Source organism: Amyelois transitella, chromosome 12 (assembly GCF_032362555.1).
Source record: "Amyelois transitella isolate CPQ chromosome 12, ilAmyTran1.1, whole genome shotgun sequence".
NCBI lineage: Eukaryota > Metazoa > Arthropoda > Insecta > Lepidoptera > Pyralidae > Amyelois > Amyelois transitella.
Window position 1 is genome coordinate 1,175,043 of NC_083515.1, and position 23,624 is coordinate 1,198,666.

Sequence of the window (23,624 nt, forward strand, 5' to 3'; positions counted from 1 at the left end):
GTGGTCCTATTCGTTTTTGTATTGGTGCTGGGAACCACACGGCACTGCTGGGAACCACACAGCACAGTGGAAGCGTGCTAGGCCCATAACCTGATAGAATAATATCAAAGGCAATTAACTTATTAATACGTATTTTTTAAATTATAATGCTAAATTATGTAACAATGACAATGCACTATAATGACAAACACATTCAATGTGAACATCGCAGGTGTGTTATTTGAGATATGTACTGACTTGTGACTTTTGAGATTTACTTTTTACCCCAAACTTTATTGAAATCCAATGTGTTATTGAAATAAAAGTAACACTATATTGTAAAAAACTAAAAATTTGCGAAACCGTCAACAATTCAAGTGCCAGACTATTTAGTTTCAAATTCTATGTTATTCTGATGTGAAGTTGTTGGAACCCTTATTAAGAATCTAGCATTGTATACTACTTACAAAGGAAACATTTGTTATAGAAAAGCCATTTTTCCGAGATACATGATTAGCTGCGTAAAATTGATGAGCTCCCAAGGGAAAAAAGGTAATTTTGTCAGAGATGGATGTACATCATCTCATATCTATCACTTGTTGTACGAGTAGTCAGTATATTCGTTATGTCTAGGTAAAAGACTGATTGCAAACATCCCTAGTAGTCATTTGTTACTCCCAAATAAACGAAAGTAACATGTTTTGTCTGTTCATTTGTAGATACAGAATATTAAAAAAAATAGCTTTATAAAAGTAAACTGAAATAAAAACCTGGCAAGTGCGAGTCGGTCTCGCGCACGATGTGTTCCGTATGATCACGTTTTTCACTTAAATATTTATTTTTTATAATCATGTTTCTACCAATTATTTGAAATTGACCGAAAAATTGGTAAAGAATATGAAGATATGCCAAACGCCATCCTTTTCCTTGGGTTTTATAACAACGCCATCTAGCGCAAATCGGTAGAACTACAACGCGGTCAATACATTTCACGTTGCACTTTTAATAATTTCAGAGAAATTAAATAGATGCCGCCGTCGATGGACAAAATAAATAAAGATAAATATGAAGAAAAAAGATTTAACTCGACTTAATTTATATAATTTGAAGGTATGGTATTAAAAATAATCAAAGTTAAATATTTAGGTTTATTTTTAAATTTTACAATACATGTGAATTTAAAAACAAATTACATTTACATCCAAATCAGTTCTACCGAACGCTTTGATGCCTTAAAAATTGAGACATAAAAAGTAGTTCAGATTCATCGCTAAAAATATTATAAAACTGGGAATGTGTTTCTGACTGATGACAACATATAGCCAAAACTACTGGGCAAAAAAAACTTAAATTTTGGCATGAAATTTCCTGAAGAGGGGAATCCCCTAAATTTAATTAATTGATCTAAATATTTATTGCGCCGTATCTAACACCTATTGTAGGTAAACTTAATGCTAAAAGTGTACTTCATACAGAAAATTTTATATATTTCTACGAAAACAGGAACCATATTTTTTTTTTCATTTGGACATAGCTGCATTATCTAGTTAAAAATAACATTCCACCTTTCAAAATTAAGTGATTTTAACGAATCACGCTCTTAACTCCAGTTTCACAAAAGTCCCTCCATGGACCTTGATGTTGAAGTCTCCAGGGTTTAACACAATAGGATCCAGGGTTTTCTTACATTTCTTAATTTTGAAGTTCACAATCAGATTGTACAACAGCACTTTGAGCTCCAGTAAAGCGAACCTTGAAGCTGTAATGAGAAAATATATACATAAATTTAACCACCTAGCCTTTAATTAAACTCAATATTATTACATACAAGTCACGTTTAAATCCTTTGGGGGTAGACAAAGCAACTGCATTGAAAAGAATGAAAGGCCACGTTCATCTGCGTGGCTTTATGATGGAATTGAGATTCAACTAGTGACAGGAAACTAGACGGCACTCATAATTCATATAAAAACACAAAATAAAACAAATAAGTTTCAGAACAAAACATACCGATACAATTTCTTGGTCCCATACCGAACGGCATAAAAGTGAATGGTTTGATGTTGTGTTTGTTCTCATCGGAGAACCTGTCAGGGTCGAAGACCTCGGGGTTCGGGAAGTACTGCTTGTCCATGTGGATGCAGTTCACCATGTTGTAGACGACGTCGCCGGGTCGCAACTATAAGAGACAAAAGAGGGTAAGTGCATATTTTACTCGATCAAAAGCATACAGCAAGTAAACGCGAATTTGTATGGTTAGTGCCATCGCGTTACCACTAGATGGCGCTGATTGAATCACATACAAATTCGCGTTCATTTGTTCGATTCGTTTGATTGATTAAAACCCGCACTATCTCATATGTAAAACTGAATTTTGCTAGGTATAAATATTTTATATTTTAAATACCTGGAGCTAAGAAAGCGACTCGCGTACGCAAATGCCTCAGGTAGGTCAGGTTAGGTTAAGAGTTAAGTTAATTAATTACCTTGTAATTAATAAGGAACACTTACTAGAACTGGTTTCCCGCCCTCCCTAGGCGGAGGCAGCTCATAAGGCTTGGTACAAGTTCTGTCCATTATAAGTGCTACAGCCCATTTTCTCATTGTTTCTGAAAATCGAAATGGTAATGGTAACTCTTTTGAAAAAGAAAAATACTTAAAAAAAAAACTGAAAACCTTTATCGTTAACTTAATTGTGATTGATCTTTAAATTTATCTTAATCATCATTAATATAAAGTGCCGTGTGGTTTCCGACACTTTCCAATAGAACCACTCCCCATCTTGCCCATGGATGTCGTAAAAGACGACTAACGGATAGGCTTATAAACTTGGGATTTCTTTTGTAGGCGATGCATGGGTTAGCAACCTGTTACTATTTTATTCTAAATTCCATTATAAACCCATACAGCTCAGCGACGCCTTTCAATCTTTTCAAGAATGTTGGTTCTGTCTACTTCGTGAGGAATATAGACGTCACTATGTATGTATTACAATAGGCCGCCCGCGACTTCGTCCGCATGGAAACCCTATCAATCCCGCGGGAACTCCGGGATTAAAAGTAGCCTATATGTTATTCTGGGTCTTCAGCTACCTACATACCAAATTTCATCGTAATCGGTTCAGCAGTTTTGCGTGATAGAGTAACAAACATCCATACTGACATCCTAACATACAAACTTTCGCATTTATGATATTAGTAGGATGTAAGAGTGCAATCAATAAACATTTACAAAGCTTACCATTAATAACACAGTCCAAATATTTCAGCTGCCCCACATTCTCGAACGTCAATGTATTCTCAGTCTCCTTGAATTGTCTGCACTCCTGGTACAGCTTCTCCTCAACTTCAGGGTTCAGCGCCAGCTCGTGGATGCTCAAGGTCAGAGCCCCGGCAGAACTCTCAAAGCCGGCCACAAAGAAGATGAAGACTTGACCAATCAGTTCATCTTCGGTCCATTCTGTAAAGTGTAGAAACTGGTGAAGAAATGATTGATGGGTGTAAAATTGAATGACCGGATAAGGAACAGCGTGATAAGGGAATGTTGTCATGTGAAAGAAGATGTAGTTACAGGAATAGAAAAGGATATGTTAAGATGGTTTGGTCATGTGGAGAGGATGAATGAAAGCAGGTCGACTAAGTAGATATACAAGTGAAGAGTGTGAAGGGAAAGGTCGGAGTGGGAAGACCTAGATGAACGTATCTTGATCAAATTAAGAATGTCCTGGTAAAGGGTCAGGTCAAGAGTACCCAAAACCGCCGAGCTTGCATGAAGAGAGTTACGAATGTGCGAAGGAAGTATGCAGAGATCGTGGTAAGTGGAAAGAGGTACTCTCTGTCTACCCCTCCGGGAAAGAGGCGTCATTTTATGTATGTATGTAGAAACTATTTGTGTCTGATGTGGTTGAAAATTTAATAGGTAAAAAAAAGAAATCCGAATAATATAAGTCTTAAATTTATCAGATTTTTTGGTGATAATAAATTAGTATTAGTGGATTTTAACTAGTAAATCAATCTCATTAAAAAGTGTACAAACTGTATATCTGACATTAATCCCGGTTATATCAACACTTCCCTGGAGAGGAGCTTAAGATGTTCCATTTGACCCCGATCTTGGGTTGTGTAAGTCAGGTTTTACATGAGCGACTCTCGTCTGGCCTCTGCAACGGAAACCCAACCCATATTGGATCTTGGCAAAAACTACACAAGATAAATTTCCCTGTTCCTTCAGTGCATTAAAATTTGTATCCAAGACACAGGGGACTGACTTTTAAACAGTCGTGTTAATGTAACTACGAGGTATAATATTGGTTTGTTGGTTCTTGTCATACCTCTAGCGACACCTCGTGGCTTCAAGGCTTCTTGCGTGGTTGCAAATCCAACACTTTCTCCGTCATCTGCATCTGTGCTGGTCAGTTTCCCTGTAAAGAAATTGTGTGAGACATGTTGTACTAGTAGTTTTTTTTTTAATATAAGATAGCCGTGTGGTTCCCGGCACAAATGGAAAAAGAATACTACCACTCCATCTCATTCCCATGGATATCGTAAAAGGCGAATAAGGGAAAGGCTTTTAAACTTGGGATTCTGGGAATCTCACTTCTATTATTTTGCCAAATAGTCGAACGTGGCCTATCAGTCTTGTCAAGATTGTTGACTCTGTCTACTTCGCGAGAGAAAGAAGATTCTAATATCATTTCAAGACATGAAGGTACGTGTATGATAAATAAGACAATAAATTAAGAACTTCGTGATTCCCGGCACCAATATATAAATGAAGAGGACCACTTCAACTCTTTCTCGTGGATGTCGTAAAAGGAGACCTAGGGGACGGCTTATAAACTTAAGATTCTCTTTTAGGCGAAGGACTAGCAACCTTTTACTATTTACATGTCAATTCTAGCATAAAGTCAAACGTGACCTATCAGTCTTTTTAAGCCTGTTGGCTCAGTCTACCCCGCAAGGGATAAAGACATGACTAAATGTATGTACGAGTACATGAACCATTTTTAACGGTTGAGGTATTGGATGATGTATTTTCCCTTAAAATTTAAACTCTTTCTTAAAGTATCTTTTCCAATTTTTTTGTCGTAACAGAACGTAACAGAGCTGTTAATTTTTACTAGCTGTGCCCGCGACTTCGTCCGCGTGGAATAGTTATTTTGGGCATCATTGAATCCCTCAAGGATAAATAATTTCCCCTATTTTTCACATTTTCCATTATTTTTTTGTATTGCCTTCCCCGATAAATGGTCTATTCAACGCAAAAAGAATTTTTCAATTCGAACCAGTAGTTCTTGAGATTAGCGCGTTCAGACAAACAGACAAACAAACTGCTGTATAATATTAGTATAGATTACAGCTGAAATACCTTTGGTAAAGGGTCAGGTCAAAAGTACCCGAAACCGCCGAGCTTGCATGAAGAGAGTTATGAATGTGGATGAAGCAAAGGAAGTATGCAGGGATCGTGGCAAGTGGAAAGAGGTAGTCTCTGCCTACCCCTCCGGGAAAGAGGCGTGATTTTATGTGTGTATGTATGTATACCTTTGGACGCCTCCATCAGCAACTGAATCATGTCAGGTCTGTACACTTTGTTGGTATTTCTGGATTCAATGGTGGTTCTCACTAAATTTCTGAAGAAATTCATCGTTTTCTGCGGGAACACTTTGATATTCAACGCCTGAAATAATAAAATTTTGTTTCAATACTATCCCTTGCGGGGTAGATAGAGCCAATAGTCTTGAAAAGCCTGATAGGCCACATTCAGCTGTTTGGCTTAATGGTAGAATTGAAATTCAAATAGTGACAGGTTGCTAGCCCATCGCCTGAAAGAAGAATCCCAAGTTTAAACGCCTATCCCTTAGTCGCCTTTCACGACATCCATGGGAACGATACGGACTGGTCCTATTCTTTTAAGCCTATTTATTAGCCTATATGTAGTTTAAGCCTATTAGTCCGGTAATTATACAAACCTTGAACAACCAGGGTATTTGCGTGGAAAAAAAGAATATGATCTTTTGGAACGTATTGAAAACGAAGATATCACGGCCCATGATGAAGAATTCGTTGTCTCTCTCCTTCACCGAGTTCACTTGGAGGCCGAAGCCGGCTGATGCGATGACGTCATTGGTATACCGACGCATAAGATCTTCAACATCTGTTTCATCATCTGTTTTGACTCTTTCTGTGGGTTTAGGGTAATATTAAGATGATAATAATTTTTGGATTATTAATTAGCAGTTATACAAGGAGAGTGTGGAGGGAAAGGTCGGATTGGGCAGGCTTAGATGAACGTACCAAAATATCTTGATCAAATTTAGGATGTCCTGGCAAAGGGTCAGGTCAAGAGTACCCGAAACCGCCGAGCTTGCATGAAGAGAGTTATGAATGGGGATGAAGCGAAGGAAGTATGCAGAGATCTTGGCAAGCGGAATGATGTAGTCTTTGCCTACCCCTCCGGGAAAGAGGCGTGATTTTATGTATGTATAATTTTCGGATGTCAGCCTAAAGAAAACATAACGTAGGTTTAAGAAACACAGTCTTCACTTTTTATGAGAAAAAAACATACATATAAGCACGTCTATATCCCCTACGGAGTAGACAAAGCGAGCAGTCTCGCAAAGACTGAAAGGCCACTTTCAGCTTCATAGCTTAGTGATGAAAATAGAATTCAAATCGTGACAGCTTGCCAGCCCATTCCAATATCCTAATATCCCAAAATACTTAGCCTTTCCCTTAGTCGCCTTTACGACGTCCATGTAATAAATGGAGTGGCCCTATTACCGAGTGCCGGTAACTACACGGCACACTCTACATAAGCATCTAACATTGACAACAAAGCGACCGTTTGAATCGCCGTGACAAACAAAAGGTCATATCACTTGACGTTTGACGTAGGTGCCCATAACAAAATTGGTACTTAACACAGTAATTCATGACCCGGCCGAGCTATCAGGTGACCCCTCTGTAATCATGAAATCATTGGTACAAGAGTATTTATAGATAACATACATATGATCACGTCTTTATCCCTTACGGGGTTGACAGAGCCAACAGTCTTGAAAAGACTGATGGGCCACGTTCAGCTGTTTGGCTTAATGATAGAATTGAGATTCAAATAGTGACGGGTTGCTAGCCCATCGCCTTAAAGAAGAATCCCAAGTTTATAAGCCTATCACTATTTATAGATAAAGGGAGTATAAATAATAATTAAAAAATAAAAGTGCGTATATTATAATTGTGTGTGTCCAAATCGTGCCGTGTGGTTCCCGGCACCAATAGAAAAAAGAATAGGACCACTCCATCTCTTTGCCATGGATGTCGTAAAATGCGACTAAGTGATAGGGTTATATACTTAGGATTCCTTTTTTAGGCGATGAGCTTGCAACCTGTCACTGTTGGAATCTCAGTACCATTATTTATTTATTTATTTACTGAGTAAACAAGTAAAAATCTTACCTTTAAGATCGTCTATGATATTCTTGCAAGCTTCAAACATGAATGGTATCATTAGTCTCATTTTGGACGCTGTAAATGCTGGGCTTAAAGTTGTTCGCATGTCTCTCCATTTTTCTCCTAAAAAATATGTACAAGTAATATTTTTAATTAAAGTATTTCATCGTGCAAGAGATGAAACCTTATACAATGTAATTTGGAATCAAGTAGAGAGATTATGAGGTTCAATTCCGTAAAAGACTACAATAAAAATATATATGACGCGTGCCACGGAACGAATTTGACCAATTTTTTAAAGAAGAGGTCATTTTTGTCCAAAGGGCGTATCTTATCCTAGTTTTGTTTATTTTACACAAAAGACGGGTTTAACATTAAAATCAAATCATTACATCCGTCACAATTCAAAAACATATTATGATACAAACAGAAAACTCAAGTCTAAATTGTTTGCCCCACCTGTGAAAATTTATTTATAATTTATTATTTATTAGCCGTGCCCGCGACTTCGTCCGCGTGGAAAAGTTATTTTGGGCATCATTAAAGCCCTCAAGGATGTATGTAGGGGAATAATTTTCCCCGTTTTTTTCACATTTTCCATTATTTCTTCGCTCTTTATAGTGTTATATAGCCTAAAGCCTTCCTCGATAAATGGTCTATATAACACAAACAGAATTTCAATTCGAACCAGTAGTTCCTGAGATTAGCGCGTTCCAACAAACAAACAAACAAACTCTTCAGCTTTATAATATTAGTATAGATTACATAGTCACAGTTTCAGATAGCGACAAAATAATACTTCGAGGCTTAAGAATCAAGTCATGGGATGCGAATGAAAAATCCTAGAGTTTCTTCAGTAAATAAGTATGTAATAAATTATGTTTCGTGCGACTTTTAGCGTCAGTTGTCTAATCATTCAGCCAACTGGATGTGAACCATGATCAATCCAATACGGGTTAGCAGTTCCCCTGCAAAGGTTGCGGAGATCAGACGGGAGTCGCTTCGTGTAAAAACCTGACTCACCCAATCCAGGATCCATGTTCGTGATCCTTTCTAGAGTGGTGAGGATGCAACCGGGACTAAGCAAGGAACATAGATACATACATATCACGTCTATATTCCTTGCGGGGTAGACAGAGCCAATAGTCTTGAAAAGACTGATAGGCCACGTTCAGCTGCTTGGTTTTATGATGGAATTGAGATTCAAATAGTGACAGTCCTATTCTTTTTTTTATTGGTGCCGGGAACCACACGGCACTAAGCAAGGAAGAAGAAGAAATGATGTTATACCTTTCATCTGTATAAGACTCCCGCCAAATAAAGGCTCTGCTTCCTCCTGAAAGAACACTTTGTGGTTGACGAAGTGGTCAAAATCCTTCACTGTGATGTTTTTGATGATTTCCGGGTCTCTTATCATTATAATTGGATCTATCGCATCAATGAAACCGACGTATCTGTAATGTTGGTTTTAAATGTATATACCTACACGTCTTTGTCTGTCACGGGGTGTACAGAGGTTTGGACAGTAAGATGTCTGCTTAATCTTGATTGTATGAAACCAAATTTTTCGTGTGGTTATATAGGGTTATTATTGCAAAGATTTATTTTATTACGCAACTAAATTATAATGTTTAATTTACATATAAATACAATCACTTCTATATCCCTGACGGGGTAGCCAGGGCCGACAAGGAAAGGATTACTAGGCCATGTTCAGCTTAATGATAGAATTGAGATTCAAATATTGTCAGGTTGCTAGCCCATCATCTCAAAGAAGAATCCCAAGTTTATAAGCCTAGTCGGCTTTTACGACATCCATGGGAAAGAGATGTAGTCGTCTTATTCTTTTTCCTATTGGTATCGGGAACCACACGTGACGTTCTATAGAAATTAAGTTCAGATATATAGCTTTATACATACATATAATCACGTCTATTTCCCTTGCTGGCTAGACAGAGTCAACAGACTTGAAAAGACTAATAGGCCACATTAAGGTATTTGGCTTTATGATAGAATTGAGATTAAAATAGTGACAGGTTGCTAGCACGTCGTCTAAAAGAAGAATCCCAATTTTATAAGCCTATCCCTTAGTCGCCTTTTATGACACCCATGGGAACGAGATGGTCCTATTCTTTTTTTATTGGTGCCGGGAACCACACGGCACATTAGCTTTATGATTGATATTGTGGTCTTAAATTATTCTGCATTCTAATTTGTATTAAAAACTTAACTTACTTTTCATCAGGAAATGCTTTATAGACATCATCAATGCTGTCTATCATGTGCTTTTTCAGAAGCATAGTATCATATACATTGCCGAATATAGGCACCCCGGGTACATACTTAATACCTCTCTTTTCGAAAAACCAGTGATTTCTTTTATACACATACAAATAATACGCAACCACGAACGTCACAATAAAAATCAGTATCTCAATAATCATTTTGTCACTATCAAACTTGTATTTTTAAACAAAATGTGTGTGAAATTATAAATTTGAAAACAATATTTTGTGAGCGACGACACGCGCTGGTCTGTCTGCTTTGAAACGCAAAAACAAATTGATGTAGGTATCATTTTGTTTTGATTGATATCCGCTGTGATAAGGCCATATTCATTGTAGTAATGCCGTGTGGTTCTTGGCACCAATAGGAAAAGAATAGGACCACTCCATTGCTTTCCCATGGATGTCGAAATTTTTTATAATTTGGTTGAATATTTTGACCACTGCACAAATTAAGCATAAAAACTTAGATATAAAAAATATTCTATGTAATGTTATGTTTAGAAAAAGTTTTATATCTGTATTATTTTATATATGTAAGTATTTTCAAAACTAAAAAATATTGCATGCCTGAAGGGGAAAACTGTTGATACTGTTAAATGTAATTCCATCTACATGTGTACACAGTTATGCAATAAATATTTTGAGTTTGAGTTTGAAAAAACGAATTAGGCTTATAAACTTGGAATTCTTCTTTTAGGCGATGGGCTAGCAACCTGACCCTATATGAATCTCAATTCTATCATTAAGCCAAACAGATGAACGTGGCCTATTAGTCTTTTCAAGACTGTTGGCTCTGTCTACCCTGCAAGGGATACTACGGTACGGGGACTAACGGTAGGAGGATAAAGAACTAGAACTAACCTATAGAACTACAAGCTATTGCCTGAGACTCCGCTTATTTGGAATTGTACCTACATATTACGTCTAAATCCCTTGCGGGGTGGACAGAGACAACGGTCTAGAAAAGACCGAAAGGTAGTGACAGGTTGCTAGCCCTTCGCCCAGAAGAATCCCAAGATTATTAGCATATCCCTTTATCGCCTTTTACGACACCCATGGACAAGAGATAGTGAGGTCATATTATACATTCAGTCAGAAAAGTATCGGGAATGGATTATTTATTTATGGTTCCAAATTCAAATTTTTGTTTTTTTTTGTTGTTGTTAGATTGGCACAACTGTTTTCCATTTTGGCGCGGAGTTTGAGTTGCATCTGTTGTTTACATTAAATACAGTGCTATTTTTAGTTATATCATATCTAGTGTGTATTGCTAATTTCATAATGGATAAAAACATCGAACAAAGAGTTTGTCTTAAATTTTGCATTGCCAATGGAATATCGTGTTCGGAGTCACTGAAAATGTTACAGAAGGCTTACGGTGAATCGACTTTATCAAAAACTCGTGCTTATGAGTGGTACAAAGCGTTCAAAAGCGGTCGAGATGTGATGGAAGATTTGCCTCGCTCTGGTAGGCCATCAACGTCTGCAACTGAAGTTAACATCGCAAAAGTGAAGGAAATAGTGACTGAAAATCCTCATTCAACTTTGAGAGAGATAGCCACCGAACTTTCTGTATCTCACGAGTCGATCCGTACCATTTTAACTAATAATTTGGGTATGAAACATGTTGCCGCTCGGCTAGTCCCAAAAGACCTGAATTTTTTTCAAAAACTCAATCGCATGAGAGTCGCTGAGGACATGCTAGAACGAGTCAATTCCGACCCAACATTCATGAAACGCATTGTTACTGGTGACGAGACGTGGGTTTACGAGTTTGACATGCAAACTAGTCAACAAGCTTCGGAGTGGCGCCTTCCAACTGAACCGAAACCGAAAAAACCACGCCAAAGTCGTTCAAAAGTCAAAGTCATGTTGACTGTTTTCTTTGACTATCGCGGTGTTGTGCACTCGGAATTCTTGCCGGAAGGTCAAACGGTAAATAAGGAATATTATTTGAGTGTTATGCGGCGTTTAAGAGAGCAAATCCGACGAAAAAGGCCAGATTTGTGGAAAGAAAATTCTTGGATTTTGCACCATGATAATGCACCTTCGCACAAGGCCATCATTGTGAACGAATTTTTAACCAAACACTCAACAAATACCATCGAGCAACCACCATATTCACCAGATATGGCTCCAGCCGACTTTTTTCTTTTTCCTAAACTCAAATTACCACTTCGTGGCACCCGTTTTCAATCGGTAGAAGACATAAAAGAGAATTCGCGGCGAGAACTGACCTCAATTCCGGAAACAGCGTTTAAAAAATGTTTTGATGATTGGATTATTCGTTGGCGTAAGTGTATCGTTTCTAAAGGAGCATATTTTGAAGGTGATAAAATAAATTTGGATGAATAACAAACAGTTTGTGTATTATTGATCTTTTCCTGCTACTTTCTTGACAGAGTAGTATGTCGTATATATTGCCAAAACATGGCAACCCGGGTACATATTTAATACCTCTATTCTCGAAGAACCAGTGATTTTTCTTATACACATACAAATAATAAGCGACTACAAATGTCATTTTTTAATTTTATTACAATTAATCATTATGAGTTTATAATGAAGATTTTTAACAAGTAATTCCTACTTGACTGTTTACTTCGAAATGCAACTTTAGAATGAGGTATGAATTGTTTTGTTTTTATCGATATCCGCTGAGATAAAGCCATTTAATTGCATCTAATTGCAAGCGTAATTGTATACATTATACTTGCAATTATATTACGTCTATATCCCTTGCGGGGTAGGCAGAACTAGCAAACTTGAAAGGCTAACAGGCCACGTTCAGCTGTTTGGCGTAATGATAGAGTTGAGATTCAAATAGTGTCAGATTGCTAGCTCATCGTCTAAAATAATAATCCCAAGATTATAAGCCTATTACTTTGTCGCCTTTTACGACATCCATGGGAATGAGATAGAGAAGTATTCTTTTTTTCATTGGTGCCGGGAACCACACGGTTTTTTTTTAACTATGTATTATTATTATTTCTTGTAACTGTAAAATTCTCTGCAGTAAAGTTATAACAAACAAAGAAATAATCTTAACACATTATGCCTATTTACAGTTAATATTATCTCTTTATCAGAGTTCATTGCTCAGTACTTAATGATTTGTTTTCTTTGTATCACAAATATAGTTAATAATGCCAGATTCAATAAAAACAGATTTGTAGTGTGAATTATTTAATAAATGTTACTAAAACAAAGTTTAGAATGGTATTAACTAAGTACATTTGCAGAAAAAAATTGATCTTTCCGTTTATCATAAAACACAGTTATGTTAATACATACATACATACATATGATCACGTCTTTATCCCTTACGGGGTAGACAGAGCCAACAGTCTTGAAAAGACTGATAGGCCACGTTCAGCTGTTTGGCTTAATGTTATGTTAATGAAATGTATATAGTACATATACATACAGTACAGTCTACTTTTTTGTGAATTTTTGAAAAAAAGAAAGATTTAGAAAGAAAATTAAAAATCAGTAGTTTTTGCGTGAAAGAGTAACAAACATCCATACTGACATCCTGACATACTCACAAACTTTCGCATTTATAATATTAGTAGGAAAGGATAATTAACACAAATGCCACACATACATATACTTAAAGTGGCCTTACAGGTTTTTCAAGACTGTTGGCTGTGTCTACCCCGTAAGAGAAAAAGACGTGATTATATGAATGTATGCAAAGCCTATGTCCTAGGACACATCCTGATCCAGGTACCTCCGGCTGCTACGATGTTGAACAATTCAGGTTTTAATTCTAATGGGTCACTAGTCTTCTCACACTTGAGGATTTTAAAGTTGAGGATCAGTTTGAAGAGAAGGATCTTCAGCTCCATGAGTGCAAATCTTGAACCTGCAGATTAAGAAGTTACATAGAAATACATGCACTGGTTAAAAAAATATATCCATAAACGGTTATGCACCAAAAATGCGCCCGCGACTCTTTTCGCGTTAAATAAATGGATGTCGTAAAAGGCGACTAAGGGATAAGCTTATAAACTTGTCATTCTTATTTGGGCGATCGGCTAGCAACCTGTAACTATTTGAATCAATTCTATCATTAAGCCGAACAGCTGGACCCGGCCATTCAGTCTTTTCAAGACTATTGGCTCTGTCTACCCGGCAAGGGATATAGACGTGTATGTATGTATGTATAGATTTTAAATTTGGCAGATTCAGAAACACTTCTTTTTATGCATGCTTACCCTACAAATGCACTAAGTTAAGACTTCCCGTCCCGAATTCCCACGTGGGTGATAATTTATTATATTATTTATATACAAACAAAAGAATCCCAAGTTTGTAAGCATACCCCTAAGTCGCCTTTTACGACATCCATGGGAAAGAGTGGTCATATTCTTTTTGTATTGGTGCCGGGAACCACACGACATCAAAAACAACTATGACAGTAACAATAAAGACAAGATTTTTTTTTAAATATCATAGATAACATGTCAATCATTTTTAACTCGATCCGTTAAACTCATAACACCCTTTTTGTTGTCGAAGGTTAAAAAGGAAACTTACCAATACAATTCCTTGGTCCGACGCCAAAAGGCATAAACGTGAATGGCCGAATGTTGTGTTTATTTTCATCGGAAAATCTTTCAGGTCTGAAGACCCTGGGCTCTGGCCAATACTTGGGGTCCAAATGCACAGGGCTCACAGAGTAGTAAACCAAGTCACCTGGATTTACCTGTGATAATATATTTTTACATAGCTTTTTGTGTTTACATATATATGTTTAGTCTATATCTCTTGCGGGGTAGACGGGGCCAACAGTCTTGAAAAACTGAAAGGCTAAGTAAAGCTGTTTGGCTTAATGATATAAGTAATTGAGATTCAAATAGTGAGACAGGTTGCTAGCCCATCGCCTATATAATATATGTACTTTGTTTATATTTTTTGTGTTAACATGAAATATTTTCTTTTAGAATTTATTATAACTTAGCTGTCGCCCGGAGGTTCTCTCTCGTGAAAATTTCCATTAAAACAAATAATCTTTTTTTGCACTCGGGTATATATATTATTTATATATTAACTATATCTATGCGAAATTTCATTTAGGGATTTTTAACAGACAAACAAACAGAAGTGTAAGATTTTATGAGGAGTTTAATAATAAAATTATTACCTGATATGGTTTACCATTAGGAGATGGTGGAGGAAATTGGTAGGGTTTTGTACAAATCCTGTCCATTATACTAGCAGGAGACCATTTTCTCAATGTTTCTGGAACAATCGTATTTTAAGAAATAACTTGGTTATTACTATCATGCCGGAACCGGTGCCGACGCCGGGGCGTATATCGAATTTTCAAATATTTTGGGATACTCTTTTGGTTATTAAGCCGCTACATTTGTCACACTTATACAAATGAAACTTTTAAGTCGCGACACGAGTCTTTGTTTGTTTATGTTTATTTTTTTATTACGTACGCAGATTGACCTGCACTAGCACCTAGGTCATAACTGAAAATTAGCGTATTGCTCTATAGCAATAAATTCGTTGAGTTGTGACCTTTTTGTATTGCTGCAACTCACACCCTAATTAGTTTGTATTTCATATGAAATTGTAGCAAATCAAATTAATGAATTATCTATCTATCTATCATTAGTGCCGTTCCGATGCTATGACACCGTGGCATGGCATGGGCGACGCCGTTTTTACTGTACGATTAATTAATTATCGCTGTTTCGCTTTTTATTATGACGTGAAACGGGACAGCGATAGTTTTTTTTTATTTTTTTTCCTTTTATTTCGCGCGCGCCGTGATAGGCCTACTGGTGCCTTTTTTTATCAATATAGGATGGTATGTTAGTTAGTATGACATGACGTTTACCTAATTAAAGTTAATGACGTTTTCGAAACGCAAGTTTAGAAAAAGCATACATAAATACATTTAATTATTTATCCCTTACGGCGTATACGGAGTCAAAAAGACTGAACGTCTTTAGATATATGGTACCTACTCGTTAATATGTATGGCTTAATGGTAGCCATGTTCATAAGCCTTTCCTTTGATTGACTTTTACGATCTACACGAGAAGAGTAGAAGAAGTGACGGAATAAATTACGTATATGATACATTATAATTATCTTTAAAGCGCTTCAAAAAACTTCTACTCTCTGTAAGAAAATAGTTCTAAGTGATCATTAACAAAAGTCAAGCTCTTTCTAGTGGGGTATTTTATCCACAAAAAAAGATAAAAAGCGATGGGCTAGCAACCTGTCACTTGAATCTCAATTCTATCAGTATTTTTGAGACTGTTAGTTCTGTCTACGCCGCAAGGGATATAGGCGTGATTATATACATATGTATATTTGTATTTTATCCAATACGAGTACTAATTGGAAATGACGTCGCAAAGTCGAAATTTCCTGTAGGATTAAAATTTACGACGCCAGAGTCGTAACTCGTAAGTGGACTAAGAGTTGGAGGTAATAAAACTGTTCTAGCACATTACCATTGAGCACGCAGTCCAAATATTTCAAATTGGCGATATTCTCGTAATCAACTTTTTGATTTCCATCTGTAAATTCTCTCACTTCTCTAAAAAGTTTCTCCTGTACACCTTGGTTAAGGGCCAGTTCGTGGATGCACATGACCAAGGCACCAGCAGAGGTTTCGAAGCCAGCGATGAAGAAGATGAAGACTTGACCAGCTAACTCGTCTAACGACCATTCTGAAAACAACCAGTGAAATGAGAAATGATCTTGATTATGCTTTTGACAATGGATCCTGGATTGGGTGTGTCAGGTTTTTATAATACGTGACTTCCATCTGATCTCCACAATTTGTCCAGGTAAACCTAACCCGTATGGGTTCGATAATGGTAAGACAACCAGATACCTGAATGTGCAGGTGCATCGGTTAGTATTAAAACTAATGTACATAAGTTCGAAAATAATCATTGGTACATGGCCGAGGTGGGATTTGACCGTGTACCTTGTACCTAAGGGATAGGCTTATAAACTTGGAATTCCTCTTTTAGGCGATGGGCTAGCAACCTGTCACTATTTGAATCCCAATTCTTTCACTAAGCCAAAGAGCTGAGCGTGGCCTATCAGTCTTTTCAAGACTGGTGGCTCTGCCTACCCCGCTAGGGATATAGACGTGATCATATGTATGTATGTACCTTGTACCTTTTATGCGCATTACGTTTTTCAACCGGGTATCTTAAAAATTCGAGCATCAACGCTCAAGCAGAGCAGATATGTAATATTCTTTCGATACATTGAAAGGGTTCACTACAATTCATTTTCGTTTAAAAGTTTTCACTGTAATTTATTCAGGTAAATAGAACTTAATTACAAACTTATTAAGAACTAATACAGCACTTACTTCTTAGAACATCTTGAGACTTAAGTTCTTCATTAACTGTAGCGAAGCCGACATCTTGAAACTCTTGTTTATTGTCTTGTTTTAGTTTACCTAAAAGATAATTCGTAAATTAATCTACTTGCTTATTACTGCTTCACTAGAATAATACGGTTTAAACAATTTTATAGAGTACTAGCTGTTGCTCGAGACTTCGTCCGCGTAAATTTCGAATTTTTCCGCGTAAACTTATTTGCAGACAAACTCATGCCGTGAGTTCATTCAAAGGACCATAACAAAACAAAACAATTGGTGAAAGTTTTAAGTAAACCGGTTCAGTACTTTCGGAAATAAGCGTGTTCATACATACATACAGACAGACAGACAAAAAAAAAATCACAGCCGATAGGTACCCGAAACCATTACAAATTATGATATAGAAACTTTTTCCCGCTTCACCGCACGCGTGAATTATATGTATAAAAATTTTAATGGAAGAAAGAACATATGAAAGAATCTTACTTTCTCATTTGATTTTTGGTTAGCTTGCTATTTTTAACTAGAAGAATAATCCTGATTTAAATCAAAAGTGCTGTGTGGTTCCCGGCACCAATAGAAAAAAGAATAGGACCACTCCATCTCTTTCCCATGGATGTCGTAAAAGGCGACTAAGGGATAGGCTTATAAACTTGAGATTCCTTTTTTAGGCGATGGGCTAGCAACCTGTCACTATTTGAATCTCAATTATATCATTAAGCCAAATAGCTGAACGTGGCCATTCAGTCTTTTCAAGACTGTTGGCTCTGTCTACCCCGCAAGGGATATAGACGTGACCATATGTATGTATGTACCTTTAGACGCCTCCATCAACAGCTGAATCATGTCTGGTCTATCAACATTGTTACTTTCTCTGTACGAAATAGTGTCAGAAACTATTGTCCTGAAAAAGTCCACGACATCCTCTGGGAATATTTGCAATCCAAATTTCTGTTGAACAATAATTTAAATAAGAAATAAAATTAATATGTGCCGTGTGGTTCTTGGCGCCAATAGAAAAAAAGAATAGGACTACTGCATCTCTTTTCCATGGATGTCGTAAAAGGCAATTAAGCATAGGCTTATAAACTTGTTCTTCTTATAGGCGATGGGCTAGCAACCTGTCACTCTTTGACTCTCTTTGATTCTACTATTAAACCAAACAGCTGAACGTGGCTACTCAGTCTTTTCAAGACTGTTGGCTCTGTCTACCCCGCAAGGGGTATAGATGTTTTTATATATATGTATGTAAACTACGCTATTGTAGTATGTAATACATTTTTACCTTGGATAGACTTGGAAATAGGATTGCTAGCACCATAGACATTTTCTGTTTTGCTGTAAAATTGAATAGTCGTTGTGCAGTAGTATAAAATCGATTGTCTTTGTCCTTCAACGAATTAATTTTGAGACCAAAAACTGCTGATGCGATGACGTCATTTGTGTACCTTCTGATGAGATCTCCGACATTTATATCTTCATTGACATGTTCTGGAAATAACTGATTTGAAAATTTCGCGTTGCAATTTATTAATACTTACTTATGTAGGGTAGCGTTAATGATGAATTTCATACGAACCTTCAATCCAATTTTACTTTTCCTTCACTTTAATTATTATTTTACGGATTGGTTTTTAAAAAACTATGGTATGTTAGAACGAGGGTTTTGAACTATAAATATACTACATACAAATCGATCCATGGTTTAGTTGTGAAATTGCAACGGAATAATAGTGGGGACAACCCTTATCACTAAGGGGTATGAAAAATATAATAATGTTGGCCGATTCTCAGGCCTACCCATATGCTCACAAAATTTCATCGGTCAAGCCGTTCCGGAGGAGTACGGGAACGAACATAGTGACACGAGAATTAAAACCATAAGATACATATTAATAAGATATTAATATTACGGTCATCGTCTTTATAAAGAACTAGTTGCGTCTCCGTCTCTCCTGAAAGGAACTCTGGATCCGCATGTGACCGTAATTCTGCACAGCAAAGCATCAGTTTGTATTCAAACGAACACACTTACATAACTTCGAAAATAGTCATAGATACATGGCCGAGGTGGGATTCGAACCTGTGCCTTTCTATGCATTAACCGGGCATCTAACAGATTCGACGCTCTAATTTGGAATTATTTTCCTTGTTTGTCAAAAGGCGCAAATATATAGGTATCGGTAATACCTATACTTTTGAACCTTTTGGGGTAGAAACTCTGGGACCGTGGGGCCCATCAGCTTTTCCGACAATTGTCGAAAAAGCTGATTGAGGTATCTCGTGACCGGAGGGCTGGAAATTATCTGGCTCAGAGAATCAGCATTGCCATTCAAATTGGCAATGCTGCCAGCCTTCTAGGCACACTCCCGCATGTTGATGCTATGCAGGGACTGTACAATTTATAAATTAAATTTTAGTTTGTAGTCATCTTTTTTCTTTATTTTTATAAGTAGTTTTCTTGGTTGATATTGTAACATAAGAATGTTTACCTTTCAAATATTCCACAATATTATCGCTGGTCTCCATCATGAAAGGCATCATTTGCCTCATTTTGGACCCTGTGAATGCTGGACTTAAAGTCATTCTCATGTCACGCCATTTGTCGCCTGAAAATAAATGTGTTTTTTTTATAATAATACTAGCTTGTGGCCAACACTAATGTAGGGGAATGAAAGTTGGATGTGGCAGAAGAAGCACGAAAGTAGAATAAACGCGGTGGAAATGAGAGCGCTGAGGGGTAAAATAGCTGTAAAATTGAGTGACAGGATAAGGAATAGCGTGATAAGGGAATGTTGTGATGTGAAAGAAGATTTAGTGACAGTGATAGAAAAGGGAATGCTTAGATGGTTTGGTCATGTCATGAAGGTTGATTAAGCAAATATACAAAGGAAGTGTGAATGGGACTGTTGGAGTAGGAATGCTTAGACAAACTTACCAAGATCAAAGCGGAGACGTTTTAAAAGTTCAGGTCAAGAGTACCTAAAACCGCCGAGCTTGCATGAAGAGAGTTATGAATGTGGAAGCAGGTAAAATGTATGCAGGGATCGTGGCAAGTGGATAGATGTGGTCTCTGCCTACCCCTCCGGGAAAGAGGCGTGATTTATGTATGTATGTATGTATGTTTGTCCGCGGTATTTTCGCGATGGTCTAGCAACCTGTCACTATTTGAACCTCAATTCTACCATTAAACCTAACAGCTGGATGTGGCCTGTCAGTCTTTTAAGACTGCTGGGATATAGACGTGATAATATGAATACATGATTGCTGCTTTTTGCCCTCCGAAATGTAAAAGTCGGTCCAGGGAATTTAGATGGTTATTTTAGAGAGGCAAGCTACTGTCTATGGTTACCATAGCTGAATCACATCAGTTGGGTGGCCTTCGAATCTATTCTTATCTTTAATCTATCGTCTCTGTCTACCCTACAGTATGTTTGGTTTTTTAATAACAACAAAACAACAAGTTAATCGAAATAATTACTGATATGGCAAGGTCGGACAAAGATAACGTCGTATACATATTAATTTTTTTTTAATTGAAAAAAATTGAAAAATTGATTTTTTTTTCAATTAATTTTACCTAGATATAGTTATTATGTCCCGTGTAGTTACCGGCACAATAATTGAATAGGACCACTCCATTTCTATCCCATGGATGTCGTAAAAGGCGACTAAGACAAAGAACGGTTAATAATCTTATCCTCTTGTTATATGACTGTTGTCTCTGTCTACCTTGTAAAGAATAAATAAGTGACATGTATGTACTAAATACTCACCGGTCATAGAAAGAATGCTTGCTTTCATCAAAGGCGCGAAATCAGAAAAGAAGTCTTTATGGTCCACGAAATGGTCAAAATCCTTGACCGTGATCTGCTTTATTAGTTCAGGGTCTCGGACCATAATTGTTGGTCTCATGAATTCGATGAAACCGACATATCTGTAGAACAAACACTATATGATGTTGTTATTATGTTTAAACATAGATAATTATTTGGACGTCAAACGTAAAAAAAACATTTAGTAAAATTGATTACCTGCTCCTATTTTTCTTTTCAGTTTCATTTATCAATGCCTCGAAAAAAGGAGTACAAGTTGTTTAAAAATATATTATTATATTAACGCACTGGCTGCTAACAAAAAAAGTAATTAATTAATTGAACAAAAATGGTGACCTTCTTTTGTTAATTTTCACAACAATGATAGTTATTTAATTAGAATAACTCACGTTATTTTTATGTAAAACATATGTTATAGTTTTATTTTGATTTACCAACACGAAGTTATTTAACAGTAGGTAGTTAATAGTAGTTATTTAGTGCTGAACGTGGCCATTCAGTCTTTTCAAGACTGTTGGCTCTGTCTACCCCGCAAGGGATATAGACGGGATCATATGTATGTATGTATGTAAGTTATTTAATTTTATCCTGGAATATTCTCTTTACACAAATAGTTAACCCACCTTTCGTCAGGATACGCCATGTAGACTTCCTCAGCATCTTCTGCCAAATGCCTCCTCATCAGCGTACTCTTCATGACATTGCCAAACACAGGCACGCCTTTCACGTATTTAACGCAATTACTCTCGAAAAACTTATGTATCTTCTGCCAAACGTATATGTAGTATGATAATAAAAATGTTAAAATGAAAATTAATATTTCGACAAACATGACTGGTGTTGTTCAATAATAATAACATACTGTTATAAAAATGACATTGAGTGACCAGTCAATTAGTGGGTCAAATTGGACGTGATTAATGGCGTGTTATTCAAATTATTTGTAGGCGGCGGTGGATGAGTAGTTGAAGGATCTGATTCGTAACTAAGATGTAATGTACTGTGCCATGTGTTTCCCGGTGTAGCGACCGTTCAGCCTCCACGGACAAACGAGACTCTTTGACTTGACAATTTAGATGACTAAAACCGACTGACAGACTTATGAAAAAAAGGACAATCGACACTAAGACGAGACGACCAATAGACGACATCTTGAACAGCCGAAATTCTGTTTTTATTTAGACAAGATCCAACAGACCCTCGGCCACTCCATCTCCCTCCCATGGATGTCGTAAAAGGCGACTAAGGGGTAGGCTTATAAACTTGGGATTCTTCTTTTAGGCGATGGGCTAGCAACCTGTCACTATTTGAATCTCAATTCTATCGTAAAGCCAACTAGCTAAACGTGGCCTATCATACAAGACTGTTGGCTCTGTCTACCTCGCAAGGGATATAGACGTGATTATATGTATGTACGTGCATATGTAATGTACTCTTCCAGAAATAATACAGCGAAATCAATGTAACGAACAGACGTGGAAAAGTCTAAAGAAAATTTTAATCACCCCGCGAGAGGAGTTGCCTCCTGGTCATGACCTGCCTTGGGCTACTTGGAAGACGCTCGACAGACTGCGCACCCAAATGAGTCGATGTAGGGACAACTTGAATATTAACTTGAACCTTTGTACTGTACTGTTTTTATTTGTAACTAGCGGACCCGACAGACTTCGTTCTGTCAAAAAGATTTGTAATATGACAGTTTTTTTTTCCTATCTATTAGACCTACATTGCTTAGACAACAGTGAACTTTATACATTAGCAATAAAGCTCAAATTGACTGTACGTATTAGTTAGAAAACGTTTGTATGGGATAAAGAAAAGGACTGTTTTTAAGGTTTTCCAGGCAATTATTTGGTATTTTTTCACCGTAAAAACCATCCTTGAGCTTCGACGAATATTAAAAATAAAGGAATTGGCCAAATTGGTCCAGGCGTTCTTGAGTTATGCGCTTACCAACACATTTAGCGATTCATTTTTATATTATAGATGTACTCCTTTAGTGAACAATAAAGCATTTACTTACTTACTTGACTAGGTGGGGGTTTATATCTGACTCACAAAATTTACGCGAGTGTGGGGCGCGTCTCCCAAAATAAATAGCACGTGTTGTTCTGACCTCTGTGTCCCAACGCCATCACCCGGGATGACCTGATGACAGTCACCGCTGAAGCTGTTAAAATGACATACATACATACATATGGTCATGTCTATATCCCTTGCGGGGTAGACAGAGCCAACAGTCTTGCAAAGACTGAATGGCCACGTTCAGCTATTTGGCTTAATGATAGAATACATACATACATACATAAAATCACGCCTCTTTCCCGGAGGGGTAGGCAGAGACTACCTCTTTCCACTTGCCACGATCTCTGCATACTTCTTTCGCTTCGTCCACATTCATAACTCTCTTCATACAAGCTCGGCGGTTTCGGGTACTTTTGACCTGACCCTTTACCAGGACGTCCTTAATTTGATCAAGATACGTTCGTCTAGGTCTTCCCACTCCGACCTTTCCCTCCACACTCTCCTTGTATATCTGCTTAGTCAACCTGCTTTCATTCATCCTCTCCACATGACCGAACCATCTTAACATACCCTTTTCTATTCCTGTAACTACATCTTCTTTCACATCACAACATTCCCTTATCACGCTGTTCCTTATCCTGTCACTCAATTTCACACCCATCATACTCCTTAACGC

General features: G+C 37.1%; 2 protein-coding genes across 2 annotated transcripts; both read right to left on the minus strand.

The window, feature by feature from the left end:
- Positions 1-1,133: 1,133 nt before the first annotated feature.
- LOC106142337 (cytochrome P450 9e2-like) lies at positions 1,134-9,975 on the minus strand. Its single transcript, NM_001365061.1, has 10 exons — positions 9,663-9,975; positions 8,718-8,881; positions 7,434-7,550; positions 5,948-6,159; positions 5,520-5,655; positions 4,310-4,399; positions 3,220-3,438; positions 2,491-2,588; positions 1,990-2,158; positions 1,134-1,738 (listed from the first exon to the last, which is right to left on the minus strand). The coding sequence occupies exons 1-10, from the start codon at positions 9,869-9,871 to the stop codon at positions 1,572-1,574; spliced, it is 1,581 nt and encodes a 526-aa protein (NP_001351990.1). The 5' UTR covers positions 9,872-9,975; the 3' UTR covers positions 1,134-1,571.
- A 3,000-nt stretch (positions 9,976-12,975) lies between these two features.
- Positions 12,976-21,755, minus strand: LOC106142358 (probable cytochrome P450 9f2). The gene is made up of 10 exons (XM_060946817.1): positions 21,547-21,755; positions 20,864-21,024; positions 19,580-19,696; positions 18,373-18,578; positions 17,903-18,038; positions 17,076-17,165; positions 16,198-16,416; positions 14,865-14,962; positions 14,258-14,426; positions 12,976-13,583 (listed from the first exon to the last, which is right to left on the minus strand). Exons 1-10 carry the CDS (start codon positions 21,753-21,755, stop codon positions 13,417-13,419), a joined length of 1,572 nt encoding a protein of 523 aa, XP_060802800.1. The 3' UTR covers positions 12,976-13,416.
- Positions 21,756-23,624: the final 1,869 nt, after the last annotated feature.

Excerpts from the sequence above, each read along its gene's own strand:
- LOC106142337 (NM_001365061.1), bottom strand. The coding sequence starts at position 9,871 with ATGATTATTGAGATACTGATTTTTATTGTGACGTTCGTGGTTGCGTAT. Across the intron at positions 8,882-9,662 it reads AAAGCATTTCCTGATGAAAA|ATACGTCGGTTTCATTGATG; the intron begins GTAAGTTAAGTT and ends CCAACATTACAG. Across the intron at positions 2,159-2,490 it reads AGGGCGGGAAACCAGTTCTA|TTGCGACCCGGCGACGTCGT; the intron begins GTAAGTGTTCCT and ends TGTCTCTTATAG.
- LOC106142358 (XM_060946817.1), bottom strand. The coding sequence starts at position 21,755 with ATGTTTGTCGAAATATTAATTTTCATTTTAACATTTTTATTATCATAC. Across the intron at positions 21,025-21,546 it reads ATGGCGTATCCTGACGAAAG|ATATGTCGGTTTCATCGAAT; the intron begins GTGGGTTAACTA and ends TTTGTTCTACAG. Across the intron at positions 18,039-18,372 it reads TATTTCCAAGTCTATCCAAG|AAATTTGGATTGCAAATATT; the intron begins GTAAAAATGTAT and ends ATTGTTCAACAG.